Raw genomic sequence first — 17,025 nt, 5'->3', positions numbered from 1 at the left:
CAGACAGGAGTTAATGCCAGTCTTGAAGTTGTGAAGACCCAGTGGGCACAGAGAGGGAATGAAAAAGAGTGAATAGAGGACACCAGGAGGGAGAAGACGGGGCAGTCACGGGGAGGGGGACGCGGCGGAAGGGCGGGGCGAGGAAGAGGGAGGGAAAGAATGAGCATGCGCAATCCACTGGGAGGATCCGGGTCAGGCTATACTTCGTTTCCGGGTCCCAGCGGACAGGAGTTGGAGAGAAGGCGGAGAAGCTGACAAAGTGCAGGAGGAGGAAGAGAGAGAACAGGATCTCGGCCTGGAGGAAGAAGGTGGGGAGGGGGTTTGGAGCTCGCACTTCCTTCTCGAGGCCACTGGGCAGGAAGTGAGGGTGGAGGCAGGAAGTCCTGTAAGTCTGACAGGAAGCTGAGGAACAAAGGATCTCACCTGATAGCGTCAAGTAGGGTGAGTCCTCAGTGGAGGAGGCAGGTGGTGTAAGGGAGGTGGTGAGAGTTAGAGGCCAGCTGTGGATAGGGAAGACTAAGGCCAAGGACTGCCAGGCAGCTTGGAGACCTCCAGAGTTTGGAGACAGTGAGGGGACGAATATGCCAGAGAGGCCACACCTGGGGTCCTCAGTTACCGATGAACTGAGTCGGACACGACTGAAGTGACTTAGAAGCAGCAGCAGCAGTAGCAGCAGCAGCAGAGAGGCCAGTGCTAAACCCACTCCCAGGGAGCCTGAACAAGGAGTGGAAGGGCAAGGGGGCCAGTGGATTGAGGGCTCCTAAGGAAAAAAAAATGGTGGTGTCGTCTAGGCAGGATAGGGAGGAACTGTGGCCCTGATGGTGGAGTTTCAGGTCATCCACAGGATCCAAGAGTAGACCTGGGAGCCTTGAGAGTTTTGAGGGATAGAAACATATGGCCAGAGAGAGGATTGTTGCTAAGTCACGTCAGTCATGTCTGACTCTGTGTGACCCCGTAGACGGCAGCCGACCAGCCTCCCCCCTTCTTGGGATTCTCCAGGCAAGAACACTGGAGTGGGTTGCCATTTCCTTCTCCAGTGCATGAAAGTGAAAAGTGAAAGTGAAGTCGCTCAGTCGTGTCCGACTCTTCGAGACCCCATGGACTGCAGCCCACCAGGCTCCTCCATCCGTGGGATTCTCCAGGCAAGAGTACTGGAGTGGGGTGCCATCTCCTTCTCTGGGAGAGAGGATAGTAGAGCTTAAAATTACAGAAGTATGTTCACCAGGAAATACATGCTTGGGCAATAAACCAAGTCTCAATAAATTTAAGATTTTGCAACCATCCCCACAATTTAATTTGGGGACATTTCCATCACTCCAAAAAGAAACCCCATACCCGTTTTCAGTCACTCTCTATTCCCACCCTAAGTCCTAGGCAGCCATTCATTTACTTTTTGGCTGTATAGATTGGCCTTTTCTGAAGAATTCAGACAAATGGGATCACACAATATGCGGTCTTTTATGATTGGCTGCTTTTACTTAAGGGTCTTCAGTCTTGCAAAACACTTCCAAGGGAATGGTCAGCCTTTGGATGGGGTGTGTTAATCTCTATTCACAGGTGGGCAGGAACAAACTGTCTCTCCAAGAGTTGAACAAAGGCACTTTCCTGTCAAGCAGAGGCGCAGGGTCCTCCAGGGAGGCCATTAAGTATGATTATAATAATAAAGCGATGAAAATCAAGTCAAAGAAACAGTTTTGAACATGGAGTCAGAATTGGCTTCCTCCCTGCAAAATTCCTTGAAGAAGGAAATGGCAACCCACTCCAGTACTCTTGCCTGAAAAACCCCATGGATGGAGGAGCCTGTAGTCCATGGGGTCTTGTAGAGTTGGACACTACTGAAGCAACTTAGCAGCAGCAGCAGCTTTTACTTAGCATAATGTTTTTCAGATTTATCCATGATATACCTGTATCAGTAGTCTGCCCCTTTTTATTGTGGAATATCATTCCCTTGTATGGATATTCCATAGTTTCTCTACTTATCAGTTGATGGACATTTTGAATTATTTCCAACTCTTGGTTATTTTGATAATGCTACTATGAACATTTGCATGTAACTCTTTGTGTAGACACATGTTTTCATTTCTGTTGTAAACAGCTGGGAGTAGAATTGAAGAATCCTATGGTAATTTTAGGAGAAATTGAAGAAACTGCCAAACTGTGTTACAAAGTGTTTGTACTATTTTACATTTCCACTAGCAATGTAGGAGGGTTCCCATTTCTCCATATCCTTGCCAACATTTGTTCTTGTCCATCTTTTAATATTATAGCCATTTTAGTGGGTGTGAAGTGGTATTTCATTGTGGTTGATTTGCATTTCCTTAATGATTTGCACTTCCTAAAAGCATTAAGCATCTTTTCACATACTTATCTTCTTTGGTGAAATGTCCATGCAAGTCCTTTGTCCATTTTTTGAGTGGGTTGGTTATCTTTCTATTACTAAGTTATAAGAATTCTTTATATATTCTATATAAGTCCTTTGTCAGATATATGCATTGAAAACATTTTCTGCCAATCTGAAGCTTGGATATTCATTTTTTAAATGATGGCTTTTGAAGGGAAAACATTTTCAATTTTGATAAAATCAATTCATGGATTTTTTCCTTTAAGGATTACGTATTAGGTGTCAAGTCTAAGAAGTTTTTGCCTAACCCAAAATCAGGAAGATTTTTCTCCTTCTTCCAGAAGTTTTATAGAAGAATTAAGTTAGAAATAAAAAAATAAGAAATGCTTTCTAAAACAAAAACAAAAACACAGAGAATTCCTTGGTGATCCAGTGCTTAGGACTGTGTGCATTCAATGCTGAGGGCCTGGGTCCAATCCCTGGTCAGGGAACTAAGATCCAAAAGCTGTGCAGTATGGCCAAAAAAAAACACCAAAATATGAAAATTAAACAATGCATATATAAATAACTTATGGTTCAAAGAGATATTAAGGGAAATTAGAAAATATTACAGACAGAATGATAATGAAAACATATTTCCATAAACATGTAAAAATCAAACATTATAAAAGGGCACTTATTAAACACATGCCATGTGCATCTTCAGCTTCCCTGGTAGCTCAGCTGGTAAGTAATCCACCTGCAATGCAGGAGACATGGGTTCGATCCCTGGGTTGGGACGATCCCCTGGAGAAGGGAATGGCTACCCATTCCAGTATTCTGGCAAAGAGTTGGACATGATGGAGCAACATTCACTTTCACATGTACATCTTCTCTTGCAGCTTTTTTTCCAGTATTTTTTTCCTCTTCTCCTTCAAGCATCTCAAGAAGATTGTTTATCTTCAAGTATCTGTATTTTTCATGTGTTCATCTCCTCCCCCTTCAGTCCTCAATAGAAGGCTGTTTGGCTTGCAGTGTTCGCTCCACTGGCTTAGCCCTTACTGAGGGTCCCTGTGACCCCTGGTGCTAAACCCAGCAGAGATGCTTCAGTCTTCATCTCACTTGCCTCTTGGCAGCATAATGCTGTTCTCCTCCTATTTGTTTGGTCTCTCCTCACTCTGCATCAGGTTTGTGTGTCTCAGAGATCAGCTCAATGTCTTCCTTTCTTCCTTCTACATCATCTCTCCTTAGAGGAACTTGTCTACTGGCCATGTCTTCAATGACAATCCATATACAAATGATCTCATACATATATTCCCAGCCCAGATCCGTCCTCCGAATATCCACCCATAAATACAACAGCCTCCTCAAGTACCTTCTCTCCGCTATTCCCCATGGCCTAACTCAACTGTCCACATCCAAAGTCATGATCATGCTCTTCTAGCACAAATCCTCTTTTGAAATTTCTTTCAGTAAATGGTGTTATCTTCCTAGCAGCACGCCTAGACCCTGAGAGTCACCTGATATGTCCTTCTCTTTAAATGCCTATGTCCAATCTGTCACTACGTCTTTATGGATTTAACTACAAACATCTCTCAAATAGTCTGTCATTACCATCTTGTCTCCCACCGACCCCGTCTGGCAATGAAACTATGGTCCAGCCTCCTAGACAGTTTCCCTGAGCCCAGTCCATCCCGGGATCACAGAAACTCACTGCATCATAACCATGCCATGTCACTCTGTTTTGGTGGCTCTCAAAAGAAAGATAAAACTATAATGTGGTTAAATACCCTGTCCCGATCTAGTCTCTACCCACTTTCTAGCTGCTTCTCTGAACCACACTCCCTCTTCTCTCTGTTTCATGCAGTTGAGTTCTCTCTGAGTTCCTCATTTTGGCCACTTTTCCCTCTAACCACAGAACCTTGGCATATGCTGGCTCCTCTGCCTGGCATATGTTTCCCTCCCCTTTCTGCCTTGTTAAGTCCTATTCAACCCCTCTCTGTCAAGCATCATGTTCACATGTCCAGCATGTTCCCTAACCACCTTAACATGGTCAAATGCCCAATTATTGTCAACGTCTATATTTCTTCTTAGCATCCGTTGCATCTGCAATTGTATCATTTAATTTGAGTGATGATATGATTTGGGTATGCTAGATTTTAAGTTCCATGAGAGCAAGAGGGCTTCCCTCATGGCTCAGATGGTAAAGAATCTGCCTGCAATGCGGGAGACCTGGGTTTGATCCCTCGGTTGGGAAGATCCCCCGAAGAAGGGCACAGCAACCCACTCCAGTATTCTCGCCTGGAGAATCCCATGGATAGAAGAGCCTGGTGGTCTACAGTCCACGGGGTCACAGAGTCGGACACGACTGAGTGACTAGCACACACCCAGACTTTAAGTTCCAGGGGAGCAAGAACCACATCCAGTTCTCTTCATTTTTGGATCCTTAGTGCCTGGCACCAAGTCTGGGCATGTAGTAGTGAAAAGGAGCAGGACCCTATGGGCCTTCCCCCACCATGCTTTCTGCCTGCCTTTTGTCTGAAGAAAACCTTTAGCCAAAGGATAAGTTTAATCAGAGAACTAAGAAAATACAGAAGCAAAGGAAAACAATCCAGTAGGATAAAATAATAATAACTTAAGTCAGTAAGCAAAGTCAAGGATCTTTAGTTTCTTCTCAAGGGCTTTAGATAATATTTGAGCCATATCCTTGGAGCTGTGTTGTAGATACTGAAACCCCCACCAGGTGGAAGAAGTTAACTACATGAAGACCAGACTCTAGCCATGACATAAGATGCCACAGTTCCACGAATTGGCCCCAGGGAAATGGAAGCAAACTGACCCCAGAACTGAAGAGTAATTGTACTGAAAATAATCAAGATGACACTGGTCAGGGATTTCCTGGTGGTCCAGTGGTTAGGACTCCACACTTCCACTACAAGGAGCCCATGCTCAATCGCTCGTCAGGGAACTAAGATCCCAAGATAAGCAGTGCAGCAAAACAAACACCCAAAATGCTGGTCAGACCACTGCATGGTCAATTTCAAGGCGACTGTCAGAGCTGACTGTAGCCCCCTCCCTAACACCTATACAACTCTGACGATCCCCTTTAAAAGCTCTTGCTCACTGCTTGTCAGTGGGAGGAGGAATGAGTTGGCCTATGGACGGGAGTCTGCCCTCCCTTTGGATACATACATCTGAAAAAAAGACAACTTTCCTTTCCACTAACCTTGCCTCTTACTGGCTTTTGAGCTCCGAGCACCTGGACCCACTTTCGCTAACAGATTTTGACGCACCGTGAGACTGAGCTCTCGCAACACCTGCCTCCTGGGGGTTTTCCCCAAGGGAAGCTGCCACCATGAAGACGCGCCAGGAAGGCTTCAAGGAGCCATTGCTTATGGCTCTCAGGTCCGGGGAGGAGGTTTGGGGGACATTCCTACCAGCTGCCAAAACCATTTGTTTCGGGGATCCTCCCTGTTTCTCCCCTGCTCAGCACTGGCCGCCAAAATGCACTTTCTTGGTGGAACGGAAAGACACCTCAGGACGAGTTGAGGAGCTCCCAGACCCAGTAAGTCCACAGGTGTGCACCCGGCTAACTTCTCTTTTGAGCTTAAAGTGCTATTTTGGCATTTTTGCCAACTGGTTCTGATGTATGTATGATGTTGAGGACTGTTTGTGTTGGAAAGTGTTTATTTGGGACTCCATATCCGTCATCCTCTCAGGGGATTTATGACAGTTCTTTCTGGTGTGTGAGTGTGTATTCTGTTTGTGTGATTGGTATTCTTGTCTTTGTAAAGTGAAAAATTCAGGTTCAATTCATTAGAAAGATTTTAGCTATGAAACTATGACTAAAGAAAAAAAAAAGATTTTTAAAACACTGGGTGGCCACCAAGTGTTCTTTAAACTCCAAAAAAAATTGGTTATGATGAAAGTCTTTTATTTTTGCATATGTAATTAGAGAAAACTTTTTTTTTTTCTTTTCACAATTCTGACCCTGAGAGAAACAAAAATATGCTTAGGAGAAAGCTTGAAGTTAACTCTTGTCTTTGAAATACAAACACAGCTCACGTTGAGACTTCAGACTTGGGTTATTTAGTACAATTTTAAACAAAAAGAAAAAAGGAAAGAGGGCTTAGCTTTAAACACAATAAATGCATATTATTAAATACACATATTGTACCACATTAAAGAGAAATTGTGCTATGAAAAAAAATGTATGTTTTTAGAGGTTATGGAATATGTTCTTAAGTTTGCGAATCAGAAATGCTGGTATAACAGTTCAACTACTTGTTTCTTAGTTTTGTTAAGGCTTTAAAGGGTTAAAAATTGTAATATGTAAAAATGATAAGGGATACATTTCAGTATATAAAGCAAGTAGGATATGTGTTGTCTGCCAGAGAAAATATAAAGGATGGAGATTTTGTTTTTTTCCTTTGGCCCCACCGTGTGGCCTGCAGGATCTTAAGTTTTCACCAAAGATCAACCCTGTGCCCCTGCAGTAGAAGCTCAAGTCCTAACCACTGCACCTCCAGGGAATTCCCTGGAGATATTTTTGTTGAAGGATAAAAGGAGAATAACTTTTGGGTGGGAAGAAAATTAGAAATTAAAATGGATATAGAAAATATCCTTTTCTGTAAAGAATCAAAGTACTATGAGAAAGGAATTTTGGACACAAGATTGATTAAAATTAGATTGAATTTAATAAGGTAAATGAATTTTAACAGTGAGCTGATACAGGGAAGCAATTTGGTTTTCTCTCTGTTACGAGAACAGAGTTTTCCTGGAATATTGTGCTGCTTTTGATAACAGATCGTAAGTTTCTTTATCTAGGTAGCTTTGAGTTTTCCAGAGGGCCCCTGAGGAATCTCAGAGAAAAATACTGTTAAGAAATTGACAGAATTCTAATGGAAAGCTGTTGTTTTTCTTCTAATCATACTTTTGACCCCAATGTTCAGGATGGAAAAAATTGTTTAATGAAGTTATCACAGAGTATAACTACTCATGATGTGTATCATTGCTGCCTTTAAGTTTATTACTTAAAGCACATGTACAAGGTGTAAAGATTGGGTATAATCAATAAAATGTATGACCTATAAAATGCTTCCCTGTCAGCATACCTCTCTATGCTTGTTTGTTACGTCTAATTAGTTTTCTCCCAGTGTGGATGACTAGATAAATATATAAACAAAAAGTTGGCCTAGCACCAAGGGACATGAATGGACCCAGAGCAGGCAACAACAGAGCAGTTCTGGCGACAGTGGAAAAATATATTGATTATCAGTGCTTTTTATGGGAAAGGGGAAAATGGTAGAAGAAGTTTTCATGCATTGAGGTATGAGGGTCATTCTGGCTTATACACGATTTAATTTGAACTTTAGGCTAACCAGGGCTTTCCTGGTGTCTCAGACGGAAAAGAATCCACCTGCAATGCAGAGACCTGGGTTCGATCCCTGGGTGGGAAGATCCCTTGGGGAAGGAAATGGCAGCCTGCTCCAGTATTCCAAATAGCCAGCTTATGGCCTATTAGACATACATTGTACATCTGCTTTAACCATTAAGAAAATACATTCAGAGAATAATACAAAGATGCATTTTGATTATTATCCTCATCCATAATATGTCTACTAATTTTTAAACGTTTATCCAGGCACTGTGACAAAGCGATCAGACAGAGGTCATGTTTTCACAATACAAAATACTGATGCTGAACTTCAGACTTGAGATTATTTCCAACTCTGTGTCCATTCCCCAAATTAGGCAGGACTGCGCCCCATTTCAGCAGGAAGGAACCAGAGCAGTCAACACCCCACTGCCTCAAAGAATTGGGGAATACTGGAAGAGAAAAGGAACTAAAACCAAGTTCTTCTGCCAACTTTATTATTAACTTTATTCTCTATTGAAAACTTTTATCCCATTTCTTGCTCTGTATCTGTCTCTCCTTAATCTTGAAGAGTGTCAAAAAGGGGTGGATTGAAAGGGAAGAAGACCCTATGGTCCCCAACCCCCCATGTCCTCTGCCTGCCTTTTGTCTGCAGAAAACTTTAACCAGTTTAATTAGAGAATTGGGAAAATACAGAAGGAAAGGAAAACAATCAAACAGGACAAAATGATAATGGCTGAGTCAGTAAGCAAAGTTAAAGACCTTTTGTTTCTTCTCAAGGGTTATAGATAATATTCTGAGTCATATCCTTGGAGCTGTGTTGTAGACACTGAAACTCCCACCAGATGGAAGAATTTAATTACATGAGGACCAGACTGCAGCCATGACATGAGGTGCCACAGTTCCAAGAACTGGCCCCTAGGAAATGGGAACAAACCGCCCCTGGAACTGAAGATTAACTGTACTCAAAACAATGACACCACTGAGACCACTGCACCACCAATTTCAAGATGACTGTCAGAGCTGACTGTGCTGTTTCTGCATGTAGCTCCTCCCTCCGCCTATAAAAGCTCTTGCCCACTGACTGTCAGCGGTGGGGGAGTCGGCCTGTGACAGAACTCTGCCCTCCCCCAGTGTTGCCAGCCTCTGACCAACCTGAACTCTTCATTGGCTTTAGGGCGGCGAGCAGCTGGACCCACTCTCAGAAACAGAAACCACTAAAAATATTTGTTGAATGAATAACTTGAGTCATGAAAAGGTCTAGGATGAAAACAGGGCTTGAAGTAGAGAAGACAATGGTGAAAGAAGACATGTCTTCAAAGAATAAAGGAGAATGAAGCAGGCAGTAAAGTGGCTGGGGCAGCTGGGGACCCTACAGACGGGTGGATGCACCCCGGGCGCGGGAGCATCCCCATACGGAGGTGGGGTGGTCTGGAGAGTATAGCGTTAGGCGTGAACAAGAGAAAACAGGCTTCCCGGAGATTTGCCCCTTTGCCTGGGCCAGACTTTCTTCAGTATAAACAAGAAATGCTATTCCTAGTCAGTTTTCAAAGAAGGTATGATTTTTCTTAGGGGAAGGAGGAAGTTGCTAAAGAAAGCTGTCAATGAAAATGGGGTAGACGGTGTACCTTCAGGCTGACCACAGCATCTTTGAAGATCTGGTATGGCCCTGCTCCTGAGAAATGGATAAACTTCCACAGAAAACCCTCCACTCCCCTGAGTCTCACGCAGCACACCATTAGCAGTCTTTTTAGTGCCGTATCAGACACAGAGAAGAAGACATCTGAGGCCTAAACGCAAATACTTTCCATGAAGACACATACCTTGGTCCATCCAGGAAACTGGAGGAAGGTGTCCTGAGGCAAGTCTGAGATCCCGCTGGGAATAGTGAAGTTACCCACATAAAAGGTCGGGAGTGCGTAGGTAGGGGGGCTGTGTGCACGGGCTTTATTGTGGTAGCGCCTGTCACCGCCACCCCCGGTCCCCAGGTGACTGCGTACTGCATTCTCCATGTCCAGTGGGAAGATCTCCCAGTTGGTGAGGATTTTGGAATCAAGGGTCAGGTTAGAAACAAGACCCTGTAAAAGAGAAACAGAGTGATGAGCTGGGGGGTAAAGACGGGGGTGGAGAGAGGCTTCATGTGACTCTGTGTTCCAGCCGTGAATTCCTGGGAAAAGCAAACTGGGATATGAAACGCCAACAGCACATGAAGCTCAAACTGTGTGTCCATCAGAGTGACGCAGATCTGGCTCGAGACCAGAGCTTTCGACCTCAGATCCCTAGTCTTCAGTGTCTGGTTCAGAGACCTGGCCAGAACAAAGGAAATGATGGTTTCGAGGATGGGAGAGTGAATGGAGGTGGGGGCAGAATGCAAAGGAACACTTTGCCCACTGTAAAAGGACAGAAGGGTCTGTGACAATGATGGGGAGCCTGAGACGCATATTCTGAAGTTGCTCTATTTGTCCAGTGGAGGCAAGGGCTTGCGGTGTCCATGGCACCAGACACTGCATGGAAGCCTTTGCTCGTGGCTCATCTGGCTTCCTCTTCCCAGCCTTTCAGGAGGGGAACTTTTCCATCCCAGTAGGATCCCATATTTGTTGTACGACACCTCTCAATACCATGTCTCAATGGCCCAATCAGTAATTCAATAAGTGTTAACCATGCAGCTGTGTGCCAGGCTCTTTGCTGGGTCTTGGGGATTCAGTCATCTCACAAGAGTCCCCGTCACTCTGTGGGTCAGTGTGGCCTATGATAGCCAAGCAGGACGACCATTAATTAGTCTGACCACAAGGATGGTAACAGGAACATTTCTTTTGTACTGGAGACAAAAGTGGCCCCTGCATGACTGTTCTCTAAGAGTGTCACTGCTTTGCTTTTGAGATGCCACCAGGAGGGTCAGGAGATAGCCCCAGACACCTGTCCTGTCGTGGGTGTTGCCATCATTCTGGAGGTGCAGGCTTCCTTCCTCTAGCACATGGTGAGCTACCCAAGGGGCAGCCTGTATCTCAACATCCTTGCCTTCCCCGAAAAGGACCGCATGGAGCACAGACACAGAGGATGAGCATAACAAACATTTACTGAACAATGCTCTCAAAATGTACATCAGAAAAACATACTTGGACTAGACGCCTAGGCACAGACTAACCAAGAGAGGCGAGAACAGTGCACGGAGGGACAGGCTTTCTAAAATTCAACAGTTTGTCCACACCCAGAAAACAGCAGAACAAATGCTAAGTTGGCTCCGTTGGCATGGGAGTGCCTTTTGCAGGCTCGGTGGGTTTTTTAAGCAAAGGAAAAGCATGGTGCAGTGGCTTCCTCCTTCTGTTTCTTGCTAAAGGATGGCTGAACTCAAATGCAAGGGTTCTGTTTGCAAAGCTCAACTTTCTCATCATCTACAGAGGAAAACAGATCTTCAAAATAACCCAACTTCTAGGCTGCAAAACAAATCAGGTAAGTTTACTCATCAAATTTGGCAAAGGGGGTGTGCTTTTAAAAATTACTTCTATGTGGACTTGCCTGGTGGTACAGTGGATAAGAATCTGCCTGCCAGTGCCAGGGACACGGGTTCAGTCCCTGGTCTGGGAAGATTCCACATGCCTCGGAGCAACTAAGCCCATGAGTCACAACTTCTGAAGTCCCTGGACTCTCAAGCCCAGAAGCTGCACCTACTGAAGCTCCTAAGCCCTAGAGCCTGTGCTGCACGGGCAAAAAAAGCCACCGCAATGAGAAGCCCATGCACTGCAACTAGAGTTGTCCCAACTGGAGAAAGCCTGTGCGCAGCAGCAAAGGCCCAGCACGACCAGAGCAGAAAATCACTTCTACGTGAACAGGGCTGGAAGGAAAGAGTGTATCCAGGACAGTCTTTAAGTGGATTTACGGAAACTTCCCCAATGACTTGGGCACAGTTCTGTCAACCTTTGAGTCTCACTCCCAACAGGGAGGCTGGGCCTACCTTGAAATCCTTGATATATGAGCCATAGTTCACACGCCCCATATTCTCCACCAGGAGGTCCAAGGTCGCTCCAGCTTCCCCTGTTATGTTCAGGGTGATCACAGATTCTCGTTCAAGGACTCCCTGGGCAACCTGTGGGTTCAATACCAAATGAGAATTAACTAGGGTGGGAGGGTCAGCAGAGGCAGTCTGCTCAGTCAATTCCACACTCATATTCCTACCTTGAAGTGTCACCAGACTTCGGACAGAAATGCTCTGATGGCTCCTTTGCCCAAGTCCTCAGCCAGATGCCCAGGCTCCGGCAACCACTGCTTTCTTCATAGGAGGGTTGCCAGACTCAGCTCCCAGCAGGGAAGGGCTGAGGCTGATTTCCTTAGCTCTGGGTTATTTTCCTGTATGTCTATTTTAATTTTTTTATTTTGTATTTATTATTATTTTAAATGTTATTCATTTATTTTTAATTTTTGGCAATGCCACAAAGCACACGAGATCTTAGTTCCTCAGCCAGGGATCAAACCTGCACTCCTTGCAGTGGAATCACAGAGTCACTGAACTTCCAGGGAAGTCCCTTATTTTTTAAATTTAATTTTTATTTTATATTGGGGTATAGTTGATTTACAATGTGTTCATTACAGGTGTACAGCTAAGTGGTGCAGTTATATGTATACCTATCAATATATGAATTCTTTTTCAGATTCCTTTTCCATATAGGTTATTACAGAGTATTGAGTAGGCTGTGCATCTATTTTTAATAGAGAGGGGATGGAGGCAGAAATTCTAGGGGAAGATTTCTAATACAGGAATCTCTTCATGTGCTCACAGCAAAAAAAGGCAGTAATAAAAAATAGGTTTTAAACTGCATGGAGATGGGACACAATAAGACAAACGAGATAAAATCAGAGGGTTAGGTGGAGTAGTTTTACTTCAAAATACCTGATATGATGCATTAACCACAAAGATGAAGTAATAGAATGAGGGGAAATAACAGGTATTTTAGCAGCAACATATTCCTAACTTTTTAAAATGCAAGATTCTTTAAAAGAACAATGTAAATCACGAAAACAACCCTCAAATTGGAATTTTAGAAACCGTTGCCATACATACTCATAGTGTTTTAGACATACATACTCAAATCAGTATACATACTCATAGTGTTTTAGACATTTGTTGCCACTCAAAACCACTCATGACAATGGGATGGAAATATTTTCCCTTAGAATTGTCTCTCACTTGAAACTACCACAACATTGTTAATTGGCTATACCCCAACACAAAAGAAAAAGTTTAAAATCTGAAAAAAAAAAAAGAATAAGTAGTTTGGGAGACATGGGAGATTGCTGTGGAGAAATCGAAGAAGCAGGGAACTGGTTCTGATAGTTCTTGAGTAACCTTGGATGAATCACTTCCCTTCTCTGACCCTTAATTTCTTTCCTTTTGTGTTGTTTTTGAAGCATAGTTGATTTACAATGTTGTGTTAGCTTCAGGTGTCCAGCAAAGTGATTTCATTTTACATATTCTTTTCCATTACAGGTTATTGTAAGATATTGAATATAGTTCCCTGTGCTACAGAATAGGACCTTGTTGTTTGCCTATTTCATATATTAAAATCACTTCATTCTTTTTTTTTTTAAGAAAAATAAAAAAAATTTTTTTCTCAACAAATTTTTTTGGTTAGGAATAATCTTTCATGTGTTTATTTCACATGATTGTTTCAGTGAGAGGAATGGAAATCCTATAACGTTATGAAGCCAAAGTCTTTGTATCTCCTAGCTTTGATTATCACGAACAGCCCTTCAGAATATAACTTCTCATGTAGGATGAAGACCCTAAGTTAAAATGACCCATCTAGTGTGTACAAAACAGACCCTGCCATCCAGGAGTAAAGAAGACGTTAATGAGACAGTGTCAGTCAGAGGGGATGGCCCTGGACTAGGGGGTCTAGGGGGTGACCAGGAAGTTCGGATGGACGAGGGGGTATATACCTCGGGCAGATGGAGTGCAGGTGAGGGTGCATCAGCCAGCAAGGGACAGCTCAGGAGCGCCACGAGGAGGGTGGAGCCTGGGGATGGGAAGGCAACAGTCTCCCTGACTGTCATGTTACTGAGGCAGGAGACAGATGGGCCCTTGGGTTGGACATCTGGCGTTTGTCAAGTGGGGTCAAACTGGACACTCCAAGGACAAAGCTAGTGGCAGAAGCTGACCTCTGCTGAAGAGAAGCGATAAGATGACCACTCCTGAGGTCAGGGGAAACTTCCCTGTCAGTACACGTGCAGGCAGGCTCCTTGGGGGTCACAACATGCCACCCCATGACAAGTGAGGACATGCACCCAGAGGCCTCTGCAGTGGGATCCATTTTAGCAAAAAGTTACGCACACAGGTTAAGGGAAGGCCCGAGGACAAGTCAAGTGTGAAAAAAGAAACGATAATTGGCCAAAGGTACACAAAGACCCAGAAGGACTGTCTTATATAAGGGATTTAAATCACCTCTTTACTACACTCCTCATTCAGGACACCCGCTGTCCTCTCCAGGTGTGTATTTCTGCCTTGCTTCAGTCTTTTATTTTTATTTATTTATTTTTTTGTATTTTGGTCCTGCTGTGTGGCATGCAAGACAGTTCCTGGATCAGGGATCAAACCCAGGCCTTGGCAGTGAAATGCTGACTCCTAACCACTAGGTGGCCGGGGAACGCGGATAAACATGCTGTTTCTCTGTGCGCTGCCCCCCTCACTATGCTGTGTCTCTAAGGATAAACTTGCTACCTGTTTTTACAGTTTTTGCCTCCTTGAAACATTCTTGCTTTCACACAGGGGAAAGAGCCAGGAGAACTTTGCCTGTAGCCCCTGGTGGCCCAGCGGCTAAGATTTCTGCTTTTCATTCAGGTTACCCAGGTCCAGTTCCTGGGCAAGGAATAAGATCTCTCCTCAGGACTGCTTACTGCTGTCTCTCTGAGATCATTACCAAGTGCAACCCACAACTCTCCCCCGCCGTGGGGGCAGACACACAAGTTCAGAGAGAATTCTTACCCCGTTCACAGAGACATAGGCCCGGTCATGGACGCCACTGGATGGCGAAGAGAGGGGTGTAGGGTCGCTGCAGTTTTCAGGGAGTGTTGTTCGGTACAGCACAAATCCAAAGTACTGGTTAGAGAAGGATGCAAGAAAAGACATCACTCTTGCAGTTCACCGTAGGAGAATGGGGTCACCCTCCATCCGCGTGAAAGCAACATTTCTAAAACTATAGGAATGAAATGCTTCCCCAGCCTCGGCAAATATTCTGTCTGAAAGAAGGGAACTGGCTTCAGTTTTCAGATCACAGAATAACCATCACAGCAGCAAACTGCAAGGAAGCCTGGAGGCCTCTGTCAAGCATCCCCTCCCCTCCCACAAGAGGGAACCAGACCCTGGAACGTGTTAGGTGATGTGCCCAGAATCGAAAGGTTACTGCTATTACCTCGAAAACCAAAACCAAGGACAACAAAAACAAAAGGTAAACAGCAACAGAATGCTCTGTAGAACATTCTCCAACTTCTTGGGCTAAATCTGCTCTACCATACAAAACAAGAGTCAATCAGAAACTGTTTCAAGTGGAGGCGAGGGGGAAACAGGCGGCGAAAGACGGAGGTGGGGGCGAAATGTGCCTCTCAATGTGCCTCAGAAAGTACTTTGAGATGCTGGGACCCCTGGTCGGAAAGGAAGCCCCCAAACACCAGCCTGGGTGAATGGCTTCCTGAGTGGTCATTAGCTGGGAGAGCTGGACAAATCAAGTCATACAGGAGAATCCAAATGGAAACTCATCAGGACAAACAGTTTCCCACTCCTCAGCCCTGAATGCAAGAAAGTGCAGCCCAGCAAAGGGGAGGGGTGATATGCGAGAGCGGAAGGAAAATGCTAGCCCATGTTCGTGTGTCGCAGGAAAGTGCTGAACTCAAGAAATGCCACTGTCATCACCCAAACCTTCAAGCACAAGGATGCCTCCCTTCCAGACCCCCAAATCCCCATCTCTTGTTTCTTTTTTTCTTTTGAATGGAGCAGAGTGGTGAGTCCTAGCTCAGAGACTAGGGGTTTCCAGGAGGGGAGCAGAAGGTGAGATGCTCCCTGCAATGGCAAAGTAGAGAACTCCAGGGTTGGGGCTGATGGGGAGGCAGCTTCAGGGGTACCAAAAGCTGCACCCCACTCCCTGGAGAGGAGAGGTTTGCTGGAAGTAAATCTATGGCCTGTCCCAGATCTGAAGCAGTCAGGGCCCAGGAGCCACACGTGATCTGAGACCACGGCCTTGGCCTAAAGGTGAGAGAGCAGAAAGGGGCTGAGAAAAAGCAAGGAGACTAACCTGGGATCCACCTCCCAGGTTCCCACTGCTCTGAGCTGCGTCTAATCTGATGTGCTCTGACCCTACTCGGTGGAGAGGACAGGTAGATGGAGACATGGGTGTACAACCAGCGTGTGTTAGAACCAGAGAAAGAACACTACCCAGCGCTAACAAAAAAGTGAGGGGGAGCTTAATCATTTTTATTTATCACAAAGCAGTAATGCTGGGGTGAAATCACAAACGTAACAATAGTAACTGGAAGCAAAATAAGCTAAAGCAAGATCAAATGTGCTGTTATTATATCATCCTCCAGAAGGTGAGCTCCTCAGAAAGTCAGAAAGGAGCCCCTAGATAATTTTCCATTTCAAAAACCAGAGCTGAGATCTTAACTAAGTGATCAAACAGAACACTGAACCAACACCGAGTGATCCTACTACGGTACCCTGAGATGAACACACCGCTGCTGTCGTGTGTGCGCCAAAGATGTCTCACTGAATCTAACCAGTGAGGCGTGGTCTACAAAACTCAGAAACTGTCTGAACTCTTCAGACATGACCATGTCATGAGAGAGAGAGGAAGAACAGACTCAGGAACTGTTTCAGATGAAAGCAGACTAAATGCAATGTGTGAGCGTGGACTGGCAACTGGACTGAAAAGTGATACGCTATAAAGGCCATTACTGGAATAAACTGGGATACCTGATCGTAGAATGTATATTAGATACTAGGACTGTATCCATGCTAGATTTCTTAAGGGTGATCATTATCTGTGATCATGTAGGATAATGTCTTTCTTAAAAATATATGCTCTAATATTTAAGAGTGGAAGTGTCATGATGTTGACAACTACCTCAAATGCTTAAAAAAAGCAAAAAGCAGCTGACTCCGAACCATACACACAAAGAGAACGCAAATGAAGCAGCTGTTAACACTTGCTGGATCTATGTTAAAGCTCTATGGGTGTTGTACTATTCTTGGAAGTTTTCTAACGTAAAAGTTGGGGAAATTTTACAATAAAGATGGAGCTGTGCCTGGAGGTTAAACACACACACACACACACACACACACACA

The 17,025-nt window shown here is 44.5% G+C and overlaps 1 protein-coding gene across 1 annotated transcript in view; it reads right to left on the bottom strand.

Moving 5' to 3' along the window:
• Nucleotides 1–17,025, bottom strand: part of GLB1 (galactosidase beta 1) — a 97,746-nt gene that overhangs the window by 11,365 nt on the left and 69,356 nt on the right. The window contains exons 13-15 of the mRNA XM_052635778.1: nt 14,674–14,787; nt 11,650–11,781; nt 9,521–9,775 (exon numbers count right to left, since the gene is read on the bottom strand). Of these exons, the coding sequence (XP_052491738.1) occupies nt 9,521–9,775; nt 11,650–11,781; nt 14,674–14,787 (501 nt within the window). The remainder of the gene's footprint in view (nt 1–9,520; nt 9,776–11,649; nt 11,782–14,673; nt 14,788–17,025) is intronic.

The sequence above is a fragment of the Budorcas taxicolor genome, chromosome 1 (genome assembly GCF_023091745.1).
Source record: "Budorcas taxicolor isolate Tak-1 chromosome 1, Takin1.1, whole genome shotgun sequence".
Classification (NCBI taxonomy): domain Eukaryota; kingdom Metazoa; phylum Chordata; class Mammalia; order Artiodactyla; family Bovidae; genus Budorcas; species Budorcas taxicolor.
Note: the sequence above shows the minus strand (reverse complement) of the source record. Positions and strands in the feature narration are given on the sequence as shown.